General features: G+C 43.3%; 1 protein-coding gene across 6 annotated transcripts in view; it reads left to right on the top strand.

The window, feature by feature from the left end:
* LOC139584604 (SH3 and multiple ankyrin repeat domains protein 3-like) overlaps positions 1 to 21,428 on the top strand; it is a 307,285-nt gene that overhangs the window by 94,335 nt on the left and 191,522 nt on the right. Inside the window, exon 1 of one of the 6 annotated variants that reach the window (XM_071416647.1) lies at positions 1,947 to 2,300. The exons of 4 other annotated variants lie outside the window; for them this stretch is intronic. Coding sequence is in view for 1 of the 2 variants with exons in the window: in XM_071416645.1 (XP_071272746.1) it covers positions 2,219 to 2,305 (87 nt within the window). In the remaining variant the exon portion in view is untranslated. Of the gene's footprint in view, positions 1 to 1,946; positions 2,306 to 21,428 lie in introns of those variants that run through there. One more of the 6 variants, XM_071416645.1, reaches the window with a different exon arrangement.

The following is a 21,428-nucleotide window of genomic DNA, read 5'->3' as shown; positions in this document are numbered from 1 at the left end:
GAGAGACTGGAGAGTATCTAGTGCTGTCTACTATGGGTTGTAGAGAGACTGGAGAGAGTCTAGTGCTGTCTACTATGGGTTGTAGAGAGACTGGAGAGTGTCTAGTGCTGTCTACTATGGGTTGTGGGAAAGTATAATCTCCTTTCTATGACACTAGGGCTGGAGGGAAGAGTACAGAGTCACCCTGCGGAGAGGAGAGGAGATGAGAGGAGGAAAATTGAGCATGTTGGCTGGGCCCTCTACATACACACATGAGCGTTCCTTGTATGCACCTGCACACACACACACAGAGACACAAGCACAAGCAACAACACACACACACAGAGACAGACAGGGGACAGAGGCAGAGAGGAGAGAGCCCTTAGTAAAGCACTAGTTGGCAATGTGGTCACTGACATCACTGAGACCACACACACACACAAACATCTGCAGCTTGATTGGACAGCTTAATGCTTTGCTATACTACTGTCAGGTAGCGCTGCTTTCTAAGGCTAACCACCACAGCCACACCAACTTCGCACTATCCAAGAACCTCCGCCTGCCTAACAAATGGCGGTGTGTTTTTTTGCTTCCCCTTAAACCCACTCTCCAGACCCCTGAAAAAGGCACTAATTACTAAACTCCATTATAATAGAGCATAGCTCTGCAGCCAGTAGCTCATAGTATTATCTTCCATTGACAGTGAGGAGCTATTGTCCGTGTGCTGCTCAGTATTGTCCAGAGAGCCAGACTGTGTGTGAGTGCGTTGTATTCTGAGCCCTCTTTTCATGGCAGTGTTTCTGTGTAGAAATATTTAGGTGTGATTTGTGTATAATAGACAGTATATGATACACATGCGCACACGCACGCTCACACCCACGCACACACACACGCACACGCACACAGATGTATGGCAGAGAATGAGAGGATATCACCAGTGGGGAATCACTTTCACACAAAGCTCCTCTTATAGATAAGCCTGTAGAAGGCGAGAGCAACACACACACACACACACACACACACACACACACACACACACACACACACACACACACACACACACACACACACACACACACACACACACACACACACACACACACACACACACACACACACACACACACACACACACACACACACACGTTATTACCTGCTGATGCTGAGGAAAGCTAACCTGATCCTGCTCTGATCATTATACGACGGCCAGACAGACACATAACTGTTTAGAGTGAAGTTGGACATTCATAGAAAAGCTATTCTAACTGTGACAACTATGTTTGGTTTTCATGCATACACCTCACTCCCTTAACACAGTCACACACACCACACAGATACTACCATCAATCCCATCACAAACTACCATTGCCTTGCCAACTCACTGTATCTACGGTAGGTACAGTGTAGTAGAGTGAAAAGAGTTACACAGCCTAGTCCCTCTATCCCCCTCCTGCCCCCCGGACTTCCTACCCTCCCCCCCTGCTGCTCCCCCTCGACAAACATTTACCCTGCCCCCACCCCCCAATGGACATTTAGCATTGTTACAGTTGTAAATATGTATATATTATTATTATTATTATTATTATTATATTATTATTATGTTATTGTTTCATCCTTTGACCTGCACTGTTGGACCTAGGAGCATAAGAATGTTACAGTACACTACTATTACATCTGCGACCCTGTGCATGTGACTAATAAACTCTGATCTAATCTAGTTCCTTACATCCAATTATTACTACTGCAACTACAGTACCATCTATTTACACTTTTTACTCCCTCCCTCTTCTCCCTCTTCTCTTATTTACCCTCTCACTATCCCTTCCCTCTTCTCTCCCTTTCCACCTTCCCCTACCTCAATTCTCTCCTCCTTTTTTTCTCTCTCTCTCTTTCCCCCCTCTCTTTTCCCTCCCTCTCTCTGTCCGCGTCGGCATCCTGCGAAATCACCCCTCCATTTCTCAGTCGGTCTGTGCATGCGCCTGAGTGAGCGTGTTTGTGAGAGTGTGTGTATGAGTGTGTGTGTGTGTGTGTGTGCGTGTACTTCTCTGGTGAGAAGCGAGACGGTGAGTGTGAGAGAGGAGGAAAGCCACGGAGAGGAGGATAAGAGAGGGAGGAGAGGAGAAGAGAGGGAGGGGGACTGGATATGGCCATGTGCAGGATGTTTTGGCGTTGGGACTGTAGCTGATCTTTCGTGGCGTGTGTCTGAGTAAGTGTGTGAGTGTGAGTGTGTGTGTGTGAGATGGGGTCTGCTCTGGGCAGAAGAGAGGCAGCTGAAAGAAAGGAGAGGAAGGCAAGAGAAGCCAGGAAAGCCAAACTCAACAGTAAGGTATCCCACTGGCTTTATCTAGCTATACATTTATCTGTCTCCCCTATCTCTGTCTCCCCCTTCTCTGTCTCCCTCTCCCTGTCTCTCCCTCCCTGTCTCCCCCTTCTCTTGTCTCCCCCCTCTCTCTCCCCCTCCCTGTCTCCCCCTCCCCGTCTCCCTCCTCTATGACTCTCCCCTCTCTCTCTCCCTCCCCCTCTATGTCTCCCCCTCTCTATCGCTCCCACCCTGTCCCCCTCTTTGTCTTCCCCTCCCCATCTCTCGCTCCGCTGTCTCCCTCTCTGTCTCCCCCGCTGTCTCTCCTTCTCTGTCTCCCCCTCTCACTCCCTTCTATGTCTCCCCTTCTCTGTCTCCCCCTCTAACTCCCTTCTATGTCTCCCCCTTTCTGTCTCCCCTTCTCTGTCTCTGTCCTCTCACTCCCTTCTATGTCTCCCCCTCTCTGTCTCCCCTTCTATGTCTGTCAGTGTCTCTTACTCTCTGTCACTCTCATTTTCTCTCTTTCTGTGTATTTCCCTCTCTCTCTCCTTATCTCTCCCTCCGTATCTCTCTCTCTCTGTCGTTTTTCTCTGCTGCATGTTAGCAGTGTGAGGATGAGGAGTGCTGCAGTTCTGTGTGATAGCTACTCCTTCAGCATGCTAATGTTTCTCTCTCTGCACTGTTTCTGTCTGACATGTAGACTGTCTGTAAGTGGGTGAGTATGTTTGCGTGTTTGTGTGTACCCACACATATGTGTGTGTGTGTGTGTGTGTGTGTGTGTGTGTGTGTGTGTGTGTGTGTGTGTGTGTGTGTGTGTTGTGTGTTTTGTGTGTGTGTGTGTGTGTGTGTGTGTGTGTGTGTGTGTGTGTGTGTGTGTGTGTGTGTGTGTGTGTGTGTGTGTGTGTGTGTGTGTCTGTGTGTGTGTGTGTGTGTGTGTGTGTGTGTGTGTGTGTGTGTGTGTGTGTGTGTGTGTGTGTGTGTGTGTGTGTGTGTGTGTGTGTGTATATATATACACATGAGTGTATCAGTGTGCATGTGCACCCATTCACTGATACATTTGAATGTACTTGCGTGTATACATGCACGTGTGTGTGTGTGTGATCTGTTAGTGGGACTCCCAGGGACAATAGTGGCCTTGTAGTGTGTTTCTGTCTATTATCAACTCTGCTTCAGTCACATTCTTGCCATAACCCTGGAGTGATGCTCTGAGCTGCTGGACAGGGACAGTGATGACTGTGTTTGTCTAACTAGTAGGGCGACTCATCTGTTAACAGCTTTTGTCCGCATAGAGCATTACAGCTACACAGTGGTCTTATAGACTGTTTCAGTCATGATCCCTGTGTTTGTGTGTTCATTGTCCTGTCCTGACCTGACCTTTTATATACAGTGGGGAGAACAAGTATTTGATACACTGCCGATTTTGCAGGTTTTCCTACTTACAAAGCATGTAGAGGTCTGTAATTTTTATCATAGGTACACTTCAACTGTGAGAGACGGAATCTAAAACAAAAATCCAGAAAATCACATTGTATGACTTTTAAGTAATTAATTTGCATTTTATTGCATGACATAAGTATTTGATCACCTACCAACCAGTAAGAATTCCGGCTCTCACAGACCTGTTCGTTTTTCTTTAAGAAGCCCTCCTGTTCTCCACTCATTACCTGTATTAACTGCACCTGTTTGAACTCGTTACCTGTATAAAAGACACCTGTCCACACACTCAATCAAACAGACTCCAACCTCTCCACAATGGCCAAGACCAGAGAGCTGTGTAAGGACATCAGGGATAAATTGTAGACCTGTACAAGGCTGGGATGGGCTACAGGACAATAGCCAAGCAGCTTGGTGAGAAGGCAACAACTGTTGGCACAATTATTAGAAAATGGAAGAAGTTCAAGATGACGGTCAATCACCCTCGGTCTGGGGCTCCATGCAAGATCTCACCTCGTGGGGCATCAATGATCATGAGGAATGTGAGGGATCAGCCCAGAACTACACGGCAGGACCTGGTCAATGACCTGAAGAGAGCTGGGACCACAGTCTCAAAGAAAACCATTAGTAACACACTACGCCGTCATGGATTAAAATCCTGCAGCGCACGCAAGGTCCCCCTGCTCAAGCCAGCGCATGTCCAGGCCCGTCTGAAGTTTGCCAATGACCATCTGGATGATCCAGAGGAGGAATGGGAGAAGGTCATGTGGTCTGATGAGACAAAAATAGAGCTTTTTGCTCTAAACTCCACTCGCCGTGTTTGGAGGAATAGAAGGATGAGTACAACCCCAAGAACACCATCCCAACCGTGAAGCATGGAGGTGGAAACATCATTCTTTGGGGATGCTTTTCTGCAAAGGGGACAGGACGACTGCACCGTATTGAGGGGAGGATGGATGGGGCCATGTATCGCGAGATCTTGACCAACAACCTCCTTCCCTCAGTAAGAGCATTGAAGATGGGTCGTGGCTGGGTCTTCCAGCATGACAACGACCCGAAACACACAGCCAGGGCAACTAAGGAGTGGCTCCGTAAGAAGCATCTCAAGGTCCTGGAGTGGCCTAGCCAGTCTCCAGACCTGAACCCAATAGAAAATCTTTGGAGGGAGCCGAAAGTCCGTATTGCCCAGCGACAGCCCCGAAACCTGAAGGATCTGGAGAAGGTCTGTATGGAGGAGTGGGCCAAAATCCCTGCTGCAGTGTGTGCAAACCTGGTCAAGAACTACAGGAAACGTATGATCTCTGTAATTGCAAACTAAGGTTTCTGTACCAAATATTCAGTTCTGCTTTTCTGATGTATCAAATACTTATGTCATGCAATAAAATGCAAATTAATTACTTAAAAATCATACAATGTGATTTTCTGGATTTTTGTTTTAGATTCCTTCTCTCACAGTTGAAGTGTACCTATGATAAAAATTACAGACCTCTACATGCTTTGTAAGTAGGAAAACCTGCAAAATTGTCAGTGTATCAAATACTTGTTCTCCCCACTGTATGTGTGTGTGTGGGGAGGGGGGGGGGGGCATATACTGTAGTACAAAACTGTTTAAGTTAGTGATGTAATTTGATATTGCAGAACGGAAGAACTCTGTCGTTCTCTCTCTCTCTCTTTCTCTCTCTGTGTAGGCAGTAGCGGCGTGTGGGTAAAATCACTGGAAAAGCCAAGCCACCCATATTAGGTGATTTTGCAAATACGGGACTTTTTGTGTGATTTAAAAAAAAATGTCATTCCCACCACACGTCATTACCACCACATAATGAACTGTGATGGTAAGGACAGAATGTGGTGGTAATGACTAAATGTATTAGTTCATACATTTTTGCTTGCCTTAAGACCTGAAAAGAAACACAAATTACATATATGATCATGGTTAAGTTGAAATTGAACACTTATGTTAGGATGATTGTGTCACGCTCTGACCATAGAGAGCCCTTGGATTCTCTATAGTGGTTTAGGTCAGGGTGTGACTAGGGGGGTGTTCTAGAATGTGTATTTCTATGTGGCTGGTTTGTATGGTTCCCAATTAGAGGCAGCTGGTAATCGTTGCCTCTAATTGGGGATCATATTTAGGAAGCCCTATCTCCCACCTGCTTTGAGGGATAGTGTTAGTGTGTTTGGGCACTACATCGTCACAGTCTTTGTAAGTTTTGTTTCTAGTTTCACTTTGTATTAAAAAGATGTGTAACTCAATGCATGCTGCGCCTTGGTCCGCTCATTTCGAAGTTCGTGACAGATTTGCATGCTGCGCCTTGGTCCGCTCATTTTGAAGTTCGTGACAGATTTGCATGCTGCGCCTTGGTCCGCTCATTTTGAAGTTCGTGACAGATTGAGTGATTTTGATGTATATTTAGGTGACTTACTATGGTTACTGACTTCAATTATAAAGGTTTTCCTTTTCTATAAGATGCCCCCTAAATCAACCAAGGACAGGACAAGGAAATACACTATATATGCAAAAGTATGTGAACACCCCTTCAAATTAGAGGATTCGGCTATTTCATCAACACCCGTTGCTGAACGGTGTATAAAATCAAGCACACCGCCATGCAATCTCCATAGACAAACATTGGCAGTAGAATGGTCCGTACTGAAGAGCTCAGTGACTATCAACTGGCACCGTCATAGGACGACCGCTGAAGCGCGTATCACGTACAAATCGTCTGTCTTCGGTTGTAACACTCACTACTGAGTTCCGAACTGCCTCTGGAAGCAACGCCAACACAAGAACTGTTCGTCGGGAGGTTCATGAAATGGATTTCCAAGCATAAGATCACCATGTGTAATGCCAAGCCTCTGCTGGAGTAGTGTAAAGCTAGCCGCCATTGGACTCTGGAGCAGTGGATACGCGTTCTCTGGAGTGATTAGAAAACACAGTCCGACAGATGAATCTGGGTTTGGCGGATGCCAGGAGAACGCTACCTCCCCCAATGCATCGTGCCAGCTGTAAAGTTGATGGAGGAGGAATAATGGTCTGAAGCTGTTTTTCATGGTTCGGGGTAGGCCCCTTAGTTCCAGTGAAGGGAAATCTTAACGCTACAGCATACAATGACATTCTAGATGATTCTGTGCATCCAACTTTATGGCAACAGTCTAGATCAGTGTGGATGAACTTGACTGGCCTGCACAGAGCCTTGACGTCAACCCCATCAATCACCTTTGAGATGAATTGGAACGCCGACTGCGAGCCAGGCCTCATCACCCAACATCATTGCCCGATCTCACTAATGCTCTTGTGGCTGAATGGAGGCAAGTCCCAACAGCAATGTTCCAACATCTACTGGAAAGCTTTCCCAGAAGTGGAGGCTTTTAAAACAGCAAAGGGGGGACCAACTCCATATTAATGCCCATGATTTTGGAATGAGATGTTAGACGAGCAGGTGTCCACATACCTTTGGTAATGTAGTGTATATAAACAAGATTCTATAAGATACAAGGAGTATCTTAAGAAACAAAAAGAAAGACAACTCGAGAAAATAAAGTGGGGAACTGAAATCCATCTCACAACTTTCCCAGCGAGAATTTTTTTTTAAAGGAGGCCATAGAAAATAAACCAAAGAAACAGAAGTTGTGGTTATGAAAATGGTGGTTATGGAGTCATACCTGTAAAGGAACACACCACCACACTCACCTGAAGTCTTACAGCTTCAGAATGATGACCTAACTGCCCCTCAAATGACTCCACATCTATGTGATTGTTTTAGTCCATGCACAAACCATGAAAATTCAACTAACAGAGGCAGACTAAGCACAGCACCACAGCCATCTCCTAGCGCAATACAGCCATCTCCTAGCGCAACACAGCCATCTCCTAGCGCAACACAGCCATCTCCTAGCACAACACAGCCATCTCCTAGCGCAACACCGCCATCTCCTAGCGCAACACAGCCATCTCCTAGCGCAACACAGCCATCTCCTAGCGCAACACAGCAATCTCCTAGCGCCGCACAGCCATCTCCTAGCGCAACACAGCCATCTCCTAGCGCAATACAGCCATCTCCTAGCGCAATACAGCCATCTCCTAGCGCAATACAGCCATCTCCTAGCGCAATACAGCCATCTCCTAGCGCAATACAGCCATCTCCTAGCGCAATACAGCCATCTCCTAGCGCAACACAGCCATCTCCTAGCGCAACACAGCCATCTCCTAGCGCAACACAGCCATCTCCTAGCGCAACACAGTCCATTGCAGACATACATGAGAGTGGTGTGTTGTGAAATATGATGAATAATACCTTAACCCGGTATTATACAAGATGTTGAGCTGCACTCTAGTCAAGACCATGAGTTGTGTTGGAGCCAACCGATTCTTTTGGCCAATGAGAGATGACATGGTATGACATCGTATGGTACTGTACCAACCAGAGAATGTGCTTGGGCTTGTCCCTGAGCCTCATCCAGTGACAAAACGGCATATGATGCTTGATGGCGCAGTCTGGGAGGAAATGTGCTCTCTCGTTAAGCATTAGAGTGCATTTACCAAAACCTAATCTTGAGTGAGTCTGAATCAGTAGACTGCAGCCAGTGAACAATAATTTGTTTAATGTCAACCTGTGTTTACAACCCTGTACATGTATTTCTGCCTAATGCATTGAATCCCAAAATGTTTTTAAAAGATGCTTAAGTTATTGAAGCATGTATCTTTGTTTTTTGAGGTTTTGAATGGCGTGTTCTATATCTTCAAGAAAATGAAACATGTACAACTGTGACATTAAAATGTTTAATTTTTCATCAGTTGTTTTATATGAAATGTCATTTCCACCACCACACTCTGTCATTACCACAACGTTAAGTCATTAACATCACGGTACATATTTTTGAGGAAAAGGTGTATTAAATTACAATTGATATTGATGATTTTTCCCATATGTGAACCATATATGCTTGTTATTGAGATTATTTTAGGAATTATGTCAAATATTGAGATGTTGATGTGGTAAATACATGTTTCTGAGTATCATCAAGGCATATATGGACATTTAGACATGACAATGAGGAATACATATAATTAAGAAAACTTTAAAATAGTAAAAAGAAAACGTGAAATGTTATATAAAATACCTTAGGCACAATTTCTGTAATTTCCTCTTCAACTAAAATAGCACATTTTATGATGTGGTGGTAATGAAATTTCCCCTCGGGTATTTGGGGAAACCGATAAAAATCTTCATAATCTTAAACAGTATGGTCTCAGCCACTGTTACTTCTTGTTTTTCAGACACCGAAGAAAATATTCAGGTAGATAAAAAGCAGTTTCAAGAGGTTTCATTTTCAATAACATTCAACATCCAAAAGTGCCGTATTTGTAAAATTAACCTATTAGAACACATGTGATAATTGCGTTGTTTGCTCTATAACCTGTTTATTCATATGACTTGTGACCATGATATATAGGCCTAAAGGCAGAGACAGTAAGAAGACACAGTGGCAGAATAAAGTCCACAAAGCATATTCATGTAAATTATAACACAATCTTACACTCAAATCGTGCAAATATGTATAAAAAGTATTTAAGAAGATTTTGTGTTTTTGTGTAGTTTAATTCATGTGAAAAGACAACATTTTGGTGCATTTTTGGGGGCAAACTTCGGGAACAATCTTTTGAAAGTTATTAGAGCAATGCATGATGGGCAATGGTGTTCTGCACTAGTTTTTTTTGTGTCCCACCTTTATTTATATTTAAAAAAATGTTAACAACTCAATATTGTTAATAAACCAGGTTGTCACCAAAATAATTTTAATATAATGGTAGCCTTACGTTAAAAAAAAATTATTATTAATGCCGATACTGCTTTCTATGCTTGTTTTTACTTAATACTTTGGGATACTGGTATAGGCAACAGTAGGCCTACACAATTTTCTTCATAATGCATTTAATACAAGGCTACACTTTTTTATACACCATGTCGTTCATAATGCATTTATACAAGGGTTTTGTGGTATAATAGCCTAATTATATAACATGATTGACACGACTGTAATAATCATTATTTTACATTAACTTGTTTAACTGCATTGATATGGCTTAATTGATCACAGTCCAGACTTGTTATAGTTGCAAATACTATCCAGTTGCACCAGGGGAATTTAAACCAAACAGAGTTTTTTGCCGTTCTTCTGCTTCCCCACATTTTTTGATTCATTAATTTCCCATAATAAAATGTATCCCCATTCCCCAATCAAATACCTTCATCAATCAACCTTCATCAATCAGCTTTTTCCTCCAATCCGGCAACCCTCATAAAATCCGACATAGCACCGGTATCCCAAAGTATTAAATGAAAACAAACATAGAAAACGGCATTGGCATTAATAAAATAAAATAAATGTAAGGCTACTATTAAATTATAAACATTTTGGTGACAACCTGGTTGATTAACAATATTGGGTTGTTAACACGTTTGTTTTTTTATGTAAATGAATGTGGTACACAAAAAAAGTCAGTGCAGAACCCCATTTCCTAAAATGCATTGCTCCAATAACTTTCAAAAGATTGTTTCGAAGTTTGCCTCCCAAATAATCCTACAAATTAAGTTGCACAAAAATGTTTGTTTTTTCACCCGATTAAGCCACACAAAAACGCACAGAAACACACAAAATCTGCCTAAATACTTGTCGTACATATTTGCACGAATTGAGTGTGAGATTGTGTTGTGCAGTAACAGACAGTTACATGACCTACAGCATGGTCAAGCAAGTTAATGGTTCCACTAAAAAACTATTGATTTAGAACAAATAAATGTCTCCTTGGCTATAAAAGGTTCTAGCTTAGTCTCTGAAAGAAACTAAATATATCCCCATAGTTATTGGAGTCACGTCCATCCCAAGTAATTTACAGCTTGTTTCTAGTTTAAAGCATCACAGACCTAAGCGCTGTAATAGATCACTTTATATAATCAGATCAGTTTTCTTTCTTCAAAATCTGAAGCTAACAAGGGGTAGGCTTATGCTTTTTGCCATTTTATTTAATAAAAGGTAGGCCTAAGACATACCCTCTCATACCCCCTCAATTCAAGACCTGGTTTTAACTTAACAGCCCTTCACTGACACGGAGGTAGGCTATTTAAGGAGTGTGTGGTTGGTGAAGGAATTGGCCAACAAAATCCATGGATAGCAACCTAGTTTTGTTTGTCAAACAGGTAGGCCTATCTCTTATTTCTTAAATAGGAAGAAATAGGCTCCAACACAAAGCCCTCTTGTTGTTAGTAAAGTCTAATTAAAATGAAGACATTTTAAATCAATTTTGCCTACTCAAATGTGCCTAATTTTAGCATCATGAGCTGTCCATTTCCGATTGATTGTGCCGTGGCTTTGGCTTCAAGTTTCAGCACCACAATGTAAATGACTAAAATCTGGCTTATTGGGAGGTCAATAACTCTGATAAACACATCAGGGTCAAGAAATATATTGTTTTTAATAAGATCAATTATAGTAGTAGCAAGCTATCAAAGTTCACCTCCGGTGCTTCTTTTCATCTTCGTGCTCTCCTTCTCAAACTGAACAAATCAAAGCACATGTTATTGGTCACATACACATATTTAGCAGATCTGATTACGGGTGTAGCGAAATGCTTGTGTTCCTAGCTCCAACAGTGCAGTGATATCTAACAATTCACAACAATTCACAACAATACAAACAAATCTAAACATAAAAGAATAGAATTAAGAAATATAGAAATATTAGGACTAGCAATGTCGGAGTGGCATTGATTAAAATACAGTAGAATACATTATATATATATGAAATGAGTAAAACAGTATGTAAACATTATTGAAGTGACTAGTGTTCCATTAAAAGTGACCAGTGATTCCATGTCTATGTACATAGGGCAGCAGCCTCTTAGGTGCAGGGTTAAATAATCGGGTGGTAGCCGGCTAGTGATGGCTATTTAACAGTCTGGCCTTGAGATAGAAGCTAGTTTTCAGTCTCTTGGTACCAGCTTTGATGCACTGGTACTGACCTCACCTTCTGGATGATAACGGTGTGAACAGGACGTGGCTCAGGTGGTTGATGTCCTTGAGGATCTTTTTGGCCTTCCTGTGACATCGGGTGGTGTAAGTGTCCTGGAGGGCAGACAGTGTGCCCACGGTGATGCATTGAGCAGAACGTACCACCCTCTGGAGAGCCCTGCGGTTGTGGGCGGTGCAGTTGCCATACCAGGTGGTGATACAGCCCGACAGGATGCTCTCAAATGTGGATCTGTAAAAGTTTGTGAGGGGCTTAAGGGCCAAGCTGAATTTCTTCAATCTCCCAAGGAACATGAAGCTTTTCACCATCTCCACTGGGTTCTGTTGATGTGGATGGGGGCATGCTCCCTCTGCTGTCTCCTGAAGTCCACGATCAGCTCCTTTGTTTTGTTGACGTTGAGAAAGAGGTTATTTTCCTGGCACCACTCTGCCAGAGCCCTCACCTCGTCCCTGTAGGCTGTCTCGTCATTGTTGGTAATCAGGCCTACAACTGTTGTGTCGTCTGCAAACTTGATGATTGAGTTGGAGGCGTGCGTGTCCATGCAGTCGTGGGTGAACAGGGAGTACAGGAGAGGCCTGAACATGCACCCTTGTGGGGCCCTAGTGTTGAGGATCAGCGTAGTGGAGGTGTTGTTTCCTACCTTCACCACCTGGGGCGGCCCGTCAGGAAGTCCAGGATCCAGTTGCACAGGGCAGGGTTCAGACTATAGGCCCTGAGGTTAATGATGAGCTTGAAGGGTACTATGGTGTTGAAGGCTGAGCTATAGTCAATGAACAGCATTCTTACATAGGTATTCCTCTTGTCCAGATGGGATAGGGCAGTGTGCAGTGCGATGGTGATTGCATCATCTGTACATCTATTGGGGCGGTAAGCAAATTGAAGTGGGTCTAGGGTGTCAGGTAAGTTGGAGATGATATGATCCTTAACTAGCCTCTGAAAGCACTTCATAACGACAGAAGTGAGTGCTGTGGGGCGATAGTCATTTAGTTCAGTTACCTTTGCTTTCTTGGGAACAGGAACAACAGTGGACATCTTGAAGCAAGTGGGGACAGCAGATTGATATAGGGAGAGATTGAATATGTCCGTAAACATTCCAGCCAGCTGGCCTGCACATGCTCTGAGGACACTGCTAGGGATGCCATCTGGGCCGGCAGCCTTGCGAGGGTTAACACGCTTAAACGTCTTACTCACGTCGGCCACGGAGAACGAGAGCCCACAGTCCTTGGGAGTGGCCGCATCGGTGGCACTGTGTTATCCTCAAAGCGGTCGAAGAAGGTGTTTAGCTTGTCCGGAGGCAAGATGTTGGTGTCCGTGACGTGGCTGGTTTTCCCTTTGTAATCCGTGATTGTCTGTAGACCCTGCCACATTCATTTTGTGTCTGAGCCATTGAATTGCGACTCCACTTTGTCTCTGTACTGACGTTTTGCCTGTTTGATTGTCTTACGGATGGAATAACTACACTGTTTGTATTCAACCATATTCCCAGTCACATTGCCGTGGTTAAATGCGGTGGTTTGCGCTTTCAGTTTTGCGCGAATGCTGCCATCTATCCATGGTTTTTGGTTTGGGTAGGTTTTAATAGTCACATCGATATATAGCCTAATAATTGGTTTAGAACCACAGAGAGTTACCGCAAGTCGCAAAGAAAACAGGAGCTGCCTCCACTATTCCAGCACCATTTCAACTTCAACATGATCAAATCACCTCTGCTTAGAGAGGTGATAACTAAAAGATAACAAAAACAATTTAGTCCAGTCAACATATGATGTGTCTGTCAATGGTTCTGATTTGTGTGTGCGTGTATGTATGTGTGTGCGTGTATGTATGTGTGTGCGTGTATGTATGTGTGTGCGTGTATGTATGTGTGTGCGTGTATGTATGTGTGTGCGTGTATGTATGTGTGTGCGTGTATGTATGTGTGTGCGTGTATGTATGTGTGTGCGTGTATGTATGTGTGTGCGTGTATGTATGTGTGTGCGTGTATGTATGTGTGTGCGTGTATGTATGTGTGTGCGTGTATGTATGTGTGTGCGTGTATGTTTGTGTGTGCGTGTATGTATGTGTGTGCGTGTATGTATGTGTGTGCGTGTATGTATGTGTGTGCGTGTATGTATGTGTGTGCGTGTATGTATGTGTGTGCGTGTATGTATGTGTGTGCGTGTATGTATGTGTGTGCGTGTATGTATGTGTGTGCGTGTATGTATGTGTGTGCGTGTATGTGTGTGTGTGCGTGTATATGTGTGTGTGCGTGCGTGTATGTGTGTGCGTGTATGTATGTGTGTGCGTGTATGTATGTGTGTGCGTGTATGTATGTGTGTGCGTGTATGTATGTGTGTGCGTGTATGTATGTGTGTGCGTGTATGTATGTGTGTGCGTGTATATGTGTGTGTGCGTGCGTGTATGTATGTGTGTGCGTGTATGTATGTGTGTGCGTGTATGTGTGTGTGCTCGTGTATGTATGTGTGCGCGTGTATGTATGTGTGTGCGTGTATGTATGTGTGTGCGTGTATGTATGTGTGTGCGTGTATGTATGTGTGCTCGTGTATGTATGTGTGTGCGTGTATGTATGTGTGTGCGTGTATGTATGTGTGTGCGTGTATGTATGTGTGTGCGTGTATGTATGTGTGTGCATGTATGTATGTGTGTGCGTGTATGTATGTGTGTGCGTGTATGTATGTGTGTGCGTGTATGTATGTGTGTGCGTGTATGTATGTGTGTGCGTGTATGTATGTGTGTGCGTGTATGTATGTGTGTGCGTGTATGTATGTGTGTGCGTGTATGTTTGTGTGTGCGTGTATGTATGTGTGTGCGTGTATGTATGTGTGTGCGTGTATGTATGTGTGTGCGTGTATGTATGTGTGTGCGTGTATGTATGTGTGTGCGTGCGCGTTTTGAAAGTAGAAAAACATATAGACGCCCGCCTTGTAGAGAAACACCAATGCCATCATCCTCTCTTTCATGTTGATGAAACGGTCTTTGACTCTGTCATGCAGTACACGCTTAAAACCTTTTTACCTTGCTAAAATACTTGCTCGCTAGCATGACTTTCATTCATTGGCAACGTTAGCTAGTTAACATTAGCCTTCTACATCTAGCTACATATTGAACTTACATCCTCTCAGGTCAGGGGTACAACAATTTATGAATTAATGGCTGGATCAGAATCTACGTTATAATCATTGGTCAGTACGGAGAATTAAGTAAAACCACAAGTCCATATCCCTATCTCCATCCATGACTAATTTAGGAAAGGGCCCATTTTAGCTAGCTGGCTAGCTAGCCACCGGAGAACACCACACAACGAGATCCAAAAATTCATGCTTTTCTGTCAATGACGGATGCTCTCAATGGGATTTTATAGGAGTGACGCCAAATCCAAGCTGGCTTCCCTTGACACTTTTTTTTGTTGCGCCAGGACCATTCACAGAATGCTCGCTCTGTTTAGGTCAATGCTGACTGGCAAATTTGTATCCTTTTTTGTCAAAGGAGGCCAGATGCTCGCTGGCTTTCCTTGCCTTCAATGCTACAGGTGGCAACAATGTCATACTTGTTTGGACCAGACAGCATCAGATAGATGACCTACACGTAGAGAAACAGAGGGGCACTGTTTCGCTCGCTCGGATGCTTTCTCATGTAAGATACATTCAGCCTCTTGCTAGTTGAAGGAAAATTATGAAACACAGAGACGAAAGATAAATTATTTTATGTTATTTTTAATTTTGTTTTGACAATTTTTTTGGGAAGCCAGGTTCCCTTGGCATATATGAATACACTCCACTGTGTGTAGGGTGTGTCTGACTGGGATTGTAGCGTTAACTGGTTTCAAATTAAATTAACATTTATTTGTCACATGCGCCGAATACAACAGATGTAGACTTTACCGTGAAATACTTACTTACAAGCCCTTAACCAACAATGCAGTTCAAGAAATAAAGTTAAGAAAATATTTACTAAATAAACTAAAGTAAAAAATAAAATAAAAAGTAACACAATAAAATAACAATAACAAGGCTATATACAGGGGGTAATGGTACCGAGTCAATGTGCGGGGGTACAGGTTAGTCAAGGTAATTTGTACATTTTGTAGGTAGAGGTAAAGTGACTATTCATAGATAATAAACAGAGAATAGCAGTTTAGACTCTGTCTTGCCTCCAATTGTGTAGCTCTGAGGTATCCATCACCCATCTTACAGGGAGGGAAGCCCTACACACATGTTACAGCACTGGCTACAGCAGATCAACTAAAACACAGAGAGAAGCAAAGGGAAAAGAGGGAGAGTGTGTGTAAAGGTGGCCACATGCGAAACAATTCGGAACAGTTTGTGCATATATTATGACTACATTTTGTGATATTTTTGTTCGTGAACACAACATTTTTTCTGAAAGCAAGCCCAAGTCGGTAGCCAAAGTTTACACCCCTTCGTCAGTGATTGGTCAACAGTAGGGATTCTTCATTGAAGTGTTTGTTGTCATTCGCAGAGAGACGACTCGTTTTCATGCACATTTTTCCACTTGAGAAATACAGCACCAAACGTCTTAGTTAGATATAAAATTGCGCGACTAAGATCTCCTCAACAAAAATGTCAAAATGAATAACACTCGTTCAGCTAGCCGAACCGAAGCATGCAGAAGACTTTAGGAGAAGAGGAAGAAGAGAGAAAGGACACAGAAAAAAGAGAGATAGAGATGGGGAATGAAGAGGAGATGGAAAAAGAGGGACAGTGGAGTAGAGATGGGATAGGGAGAGAAAGAATGAAGTAAAGAGAAGAGAAAGAGAGTAGATTGATTGTGGTATGGTCAGGGTAGTGTTCTGAAACCAGGTCATGTAGAAACTACAGCCTGGGGCACTGCACTACACACTACACTAGACCACTCTGCACGACACTCTCTTTTACATGGCAGGGGCACATAACCATAATCTCCTCTCCATCTCTTTCCTTGATATGATTCAGGTTGTCTACTCAGTAACCCTTTATTTTATTAATACATCTACAGCGACACTGATATATACAGTGCCTTCAGAAACTATTCAGACCCCTTCCCTTTTTCCACATTTTGTTACCTTACAGCGTTATTCTAAAATTGATTAAATGAATTGTTTTCCTCATCAATCTACACACAATAACCCAATCTACACACAATAATCCATTGATCATCCTGAAGATGTTTCTACAACTTGATTGGAGTCCACCTGTGGTAAATTCAATTGATTAGACATGATCTGGAAAGGCATACAGCTGTCTATATAAAAAAATAAAAAAACATAAGGTCGAAGGAATTGTCTGTAGACCTACGAGACAGGATTGTGTCAATGCACAGATATGGGGACCAGTACCAAAACATTTATGCAGCATTGAAGGTCCCCAAGAACACAGTGGCCTCCATCATTCTTAAATGGAAGAAGTTTGGAACCACCAAGACTCTTCCTAGAGCTGGCCGCCTGGCCAAACTGAGAAATCGGGGGAGAAGGGCCTCCAGCACTACACCAATAAGGCCTTTATGGTAGATTGGCCAGACAGAAGCCACTCTTCAGTAAAATTCATTTGACAGCCCGCTTGGAGTTTGCCAAAAGGCACCTATATACTCTCAGACCATGAGAAACAAGATTCTCTGGTCTGATGAAACCAAGATTGAACTCTTTGGCCTGAATGCCAAGTGTCACGTCTGGAGGAAACCTGGCACCATCCCTACGGGGAAGCATGGTGGTGGCAGCATCATGCTGTAGGGATGTTTTTCAGCGGCAGGGACTGAGAGACTAGTCAGGATCAAGGGAAAGATGAAAGGAGCAAAGTATAGAGAGATCCTTGATGTAAATCTGCTCCAGATCGCTCAGGACCTCAGACTGGGGTGAAGGTTCACCTTCCAACAGGACAACGACCATAAGCACACAGCCAAGACAATGCAGGAGTGGCTTCGGGACAAGTCTCTGAATGTCCTTGAGGAGCCTAGCCAGACCCTGGACTGAAGAGACCTGAAAATAGCTGTGCAGTGACGTTCCCTATCAAACCTGATAAAGATTGAGAGGATCTGCTGAGAAGAATGGGAGAAACTATCCGAAAACAGGTGTGCCAAGCTTGTAGCGTCATACCCAAGAAGACTCAAGGCTGTAATCGCTTGCAAAGGTGCTTCAACAAAGTACTCATCACTTAAGGGTCCCTTAGTAAATGTGATATTTCAGGTTTTTATTTTTAATAAATTTGCAAAAAAAAATCTAAAAACCTGTTTTTTCTTTGTCATTATGGGGTATTGTGTGTAGATTGATGAGGGATTTAAAAAAATACATTTTAGAATAAGGCTGTAACGTAACAAAATGTGGAAAAAGTCAAGGGGTCTCAATACTTTCCGAGTGCACTGTATGACGCATACATGAAAATACAAAGATCCCATATGAATTTATATGCATTAAAACTGGGGTCTTCAGACTTTTCTTGCCCACGGACCCCCTTCCCAGGAAAACCGGCGACCCAGGGACCCCATCATACATTAGCACATTTTTTTGTTGACTTCTGATCATCAGGTGAATGACAATAGCAAGGAGATGTAATCAACATTTTAAAATGAATATCTTTGATAGATCGTTTTTCATTATTTTGACCTCCCCACATTATAATTGGAAGGGGAAGTGTAAACTCTAACAGATAACGCCAAACACATTTCCACTAAGATATTAAAATGTGTTTATTCTGTACTTGCTAGTGATATTAATAATTCTTTGGGGGTGGGAATCTCTTTCTTCACCCAATATTCCTGCGGACACCCTGCAGTACCTCCAAAGACCCATAGGGGGGCACTGATCCCTGTTTGAATACCCATGCATTAAAATATCATTAAATAGCACCATTATAATATTCTCAGGCAGAATGAATAGATGACCGAGGGGTGTAGTAGATTGCCCATGGCAAGCAAGGGATAATAGAGCACTAATGATCCATTGCCTGATAACTGAACTACCCACATGCCCCGGAGTCCCATCTCTCCTATCGCTACTCTACCCTACCCTTTCTCTCTTTTTTGTCCTCTATAAAACACCACTTTTTTTACCACATTTGAGACAGTTCCCATACAATGTTACATAGTGGTGTGAAAACATGTTGTATACACTCCTAATTTCACAGTGAGTTGTGTAACTTAATTCAGTGACTCAAATCTCCTTCTCCCGCCAACATGATTTAGGCTAAATGTCAGCTTCTGTGTGGAGTGGCAGGCTGGCTGGCTGGCTGATTGACTGCCTGACTGGAGTGAGACTCAGGACAGGAGCCAGAGTTAGCCTATAAGTCAGAGACTTTGTGGACAGATTCAGAGTGAGGTTATGTAGCTGGGCATGTGCTACAAGAGCAACTTCATCGTAGTCAACAAATAAAGCGCTGTGCAAAGTGTGGGGCTGGTCTAACACACTACCTCTGGAGCAGGGCTACACTTGACTCGGGTTGCTTCTGAGGGCAAAACATCATAACGAGACATAGAGTGGGACAGTCATTTGGCATATTGGGGCTGAATTCTGTTCACTTTATTTTCTTTTAGTCTAGTTTTAGTCTGGTTTTCAGCTGTTTTTGGCCTTGTTGACTCTAGTCTTGTTTTAGTTTGAGTTTGGCCTGGTTTGTCTTGGTTGTCTGTAGTTGGGTCTGTTTGAGTATAGCTGGGCCCCTTCCTGCCTGTCCGTCCGTCCGTCCGTGAGCACATAACTATTTCTGATTCAGCTCTTCTTTTCTATGGCCTGTTTGATGACTCCATGCATTCCTCACATTCTCCCTACCCACCCCTGCAAACACGCCCCTCCACCCTCCACCCTACTGATATACACACTGACAATGGAACAATGGTGAAGTTGTTGTCCTCCCTGTTAGGTAAAATAAGTTACTTCATGATTTTGAGTTATCAACTGACAGGCTCCATGCACTTCGTGCTCAGACCCAAACCACCTGTCAGCTCAATAATGATCATGGTTTTACTGATGATGTTGGACAATGCTGAATTGCTACTGTACTGTGCCGTTTGGGAAGGGTGGGGGAAAGGCAGGGCAGGTGGGGGACCTCTGTGATTCTCCATACACAAAGCCATTGCTCTGCATGTGTGTGTGTTGGTCAGTGGGGCTGAGGGCTGGGTCACTAGCTGTATCTGTATGTCAGTGAACCAGCCAGCCCTACTCTAACCTAATGTGTCTACATTTGAGGACTTACAGCGTCTAGCCACCATGCTGTTACGCACTGAGAGAACCAGAAGGAGCCAAGCAACAGAGGTTAGACACCACATACACACATCTATTGAGAGGGGCATATGCCATTTCATGGGTTAAAGAGTCTGTGGACAAAGAGATATTTCTAGAATTCAATGGGTGGGGAGATTCCAGTAGGTCTATGCACCTTAGCCATACATTCTGCTGGGTGTTGACTGTAAGAGTTCTAGAATGTATTCTGTCTGTATGCTCTGCTGGGTATTGATTGTGGATGTACTAGATCTAGAATGTATTCTGTCTGTATGCTCTGCTGGGTATTGATTGTGGATGTACTAGATCTAGAATGTATTCTGTCTGTATGCTCTGCTGGGTATTGATTGTGGATGTACTAGATCTAGAATGTATTCTGTCTGTATGCTCTGCTGGGTATTGATTGTGGATGTACTAGATCTAGAATGTATTCTGTCTGTATGCTCTGCTGGGTATTGATTGTGGATGTACTAGATCTAGAATGTATTCTGTCTGTATGCTCTGCTGGGTATTGATTGTGGATGTACTAGATCTAGAATGTATTCTGTCTGTATGCTCTGCTGGGTATTGATTGTGGATGTACTAGATCTAGAATGTATTTCGTCCACAATAGTTTTGCTTGATGTTTATTGTTTACCAGGACACTTCTACGGTTTTCACTCATTGCTTGTGTTCTGTTGTTCCTGTCATGCTGCGATGGCAGCAAGATTTACTGGTTTTGTTGTGACTAAAGTCAAGCAAGTGTGTAAACTGTGGTGGTTCTTAGAATGCTGAAGGATGCTACCAGTTACAGCAGAAGTCATTCATTCAGTGAAGCGTGAAGTAACTGAGCTTGTTGTTGTGTCAAACCAGGAGTAGTTGTGTCAAACCAGGAGTAGTTGTGTCAAACTCAGTGGTTGTTGTCCAGGTTGGATTAGATCCAGGTGTTTGTTTCCCTGCTCTCTCCTGCTCTACCCTACCTGTCTGTGTAAGAGGATTCTTAGAATGCTGAAGGATGCTACCAGTTACAGCAGAAGTCATTCATTCAGTGAAGCGTGAAGTAACTGAGCTTGTTGTTGTGTCAAACCAGGAGTAGTTGTGTCAAACCAGGAGTAGTTGTGTCAAACCAGGAGTTGTGGTGTCAGACCAGGAGTTGTTGTGTCAAACCAGGAGTAGTTGTGTCAAACCAGGAGTAGTTGAGTCAAACCAGTGGTTGTTGCTGTCCAGGTTGGAGTAGACCCAGGTGTTTGTTTCCCTGCTCTGTCCTGTCCTGCCCTGCCTGTCTGTGTAAGATGAGGCGGTTGCTTATGTCAGCACATGACATGGGACCTGGTCACATATTTCAATGGGGGTAGGGGGTGACTTTGATGGCTGATGTTGCAGTTGCAATAGTCTGTTGTTTTGGGATGTAGCATAGAATAGAGCAAAAATGTCTGCCACAATAAAAGAAATATTGATGCATTTTACAATTATCATCTACTATTATACTACTACTACTACCACTGA

This window comes from Salvelinus alpinus, chromosome 9, assembly GCF_045679555.1.
Source record: "Salvelinus alpinus chromosome 9, SLU_Salpinus.1, whole genome shotgun sequence".
In the NCBI taxonomy this organism is placed as follows: domain Eukaryota; kingdom Metazoa; phylum Chordata; class Actinopteri; order Salmoniformes; family Salmonidae; genus Salvelinus; species Salvelinus alpinus.
This window is presented reverse-complemented; position numbering and strand designations above follow the sequence as displayed.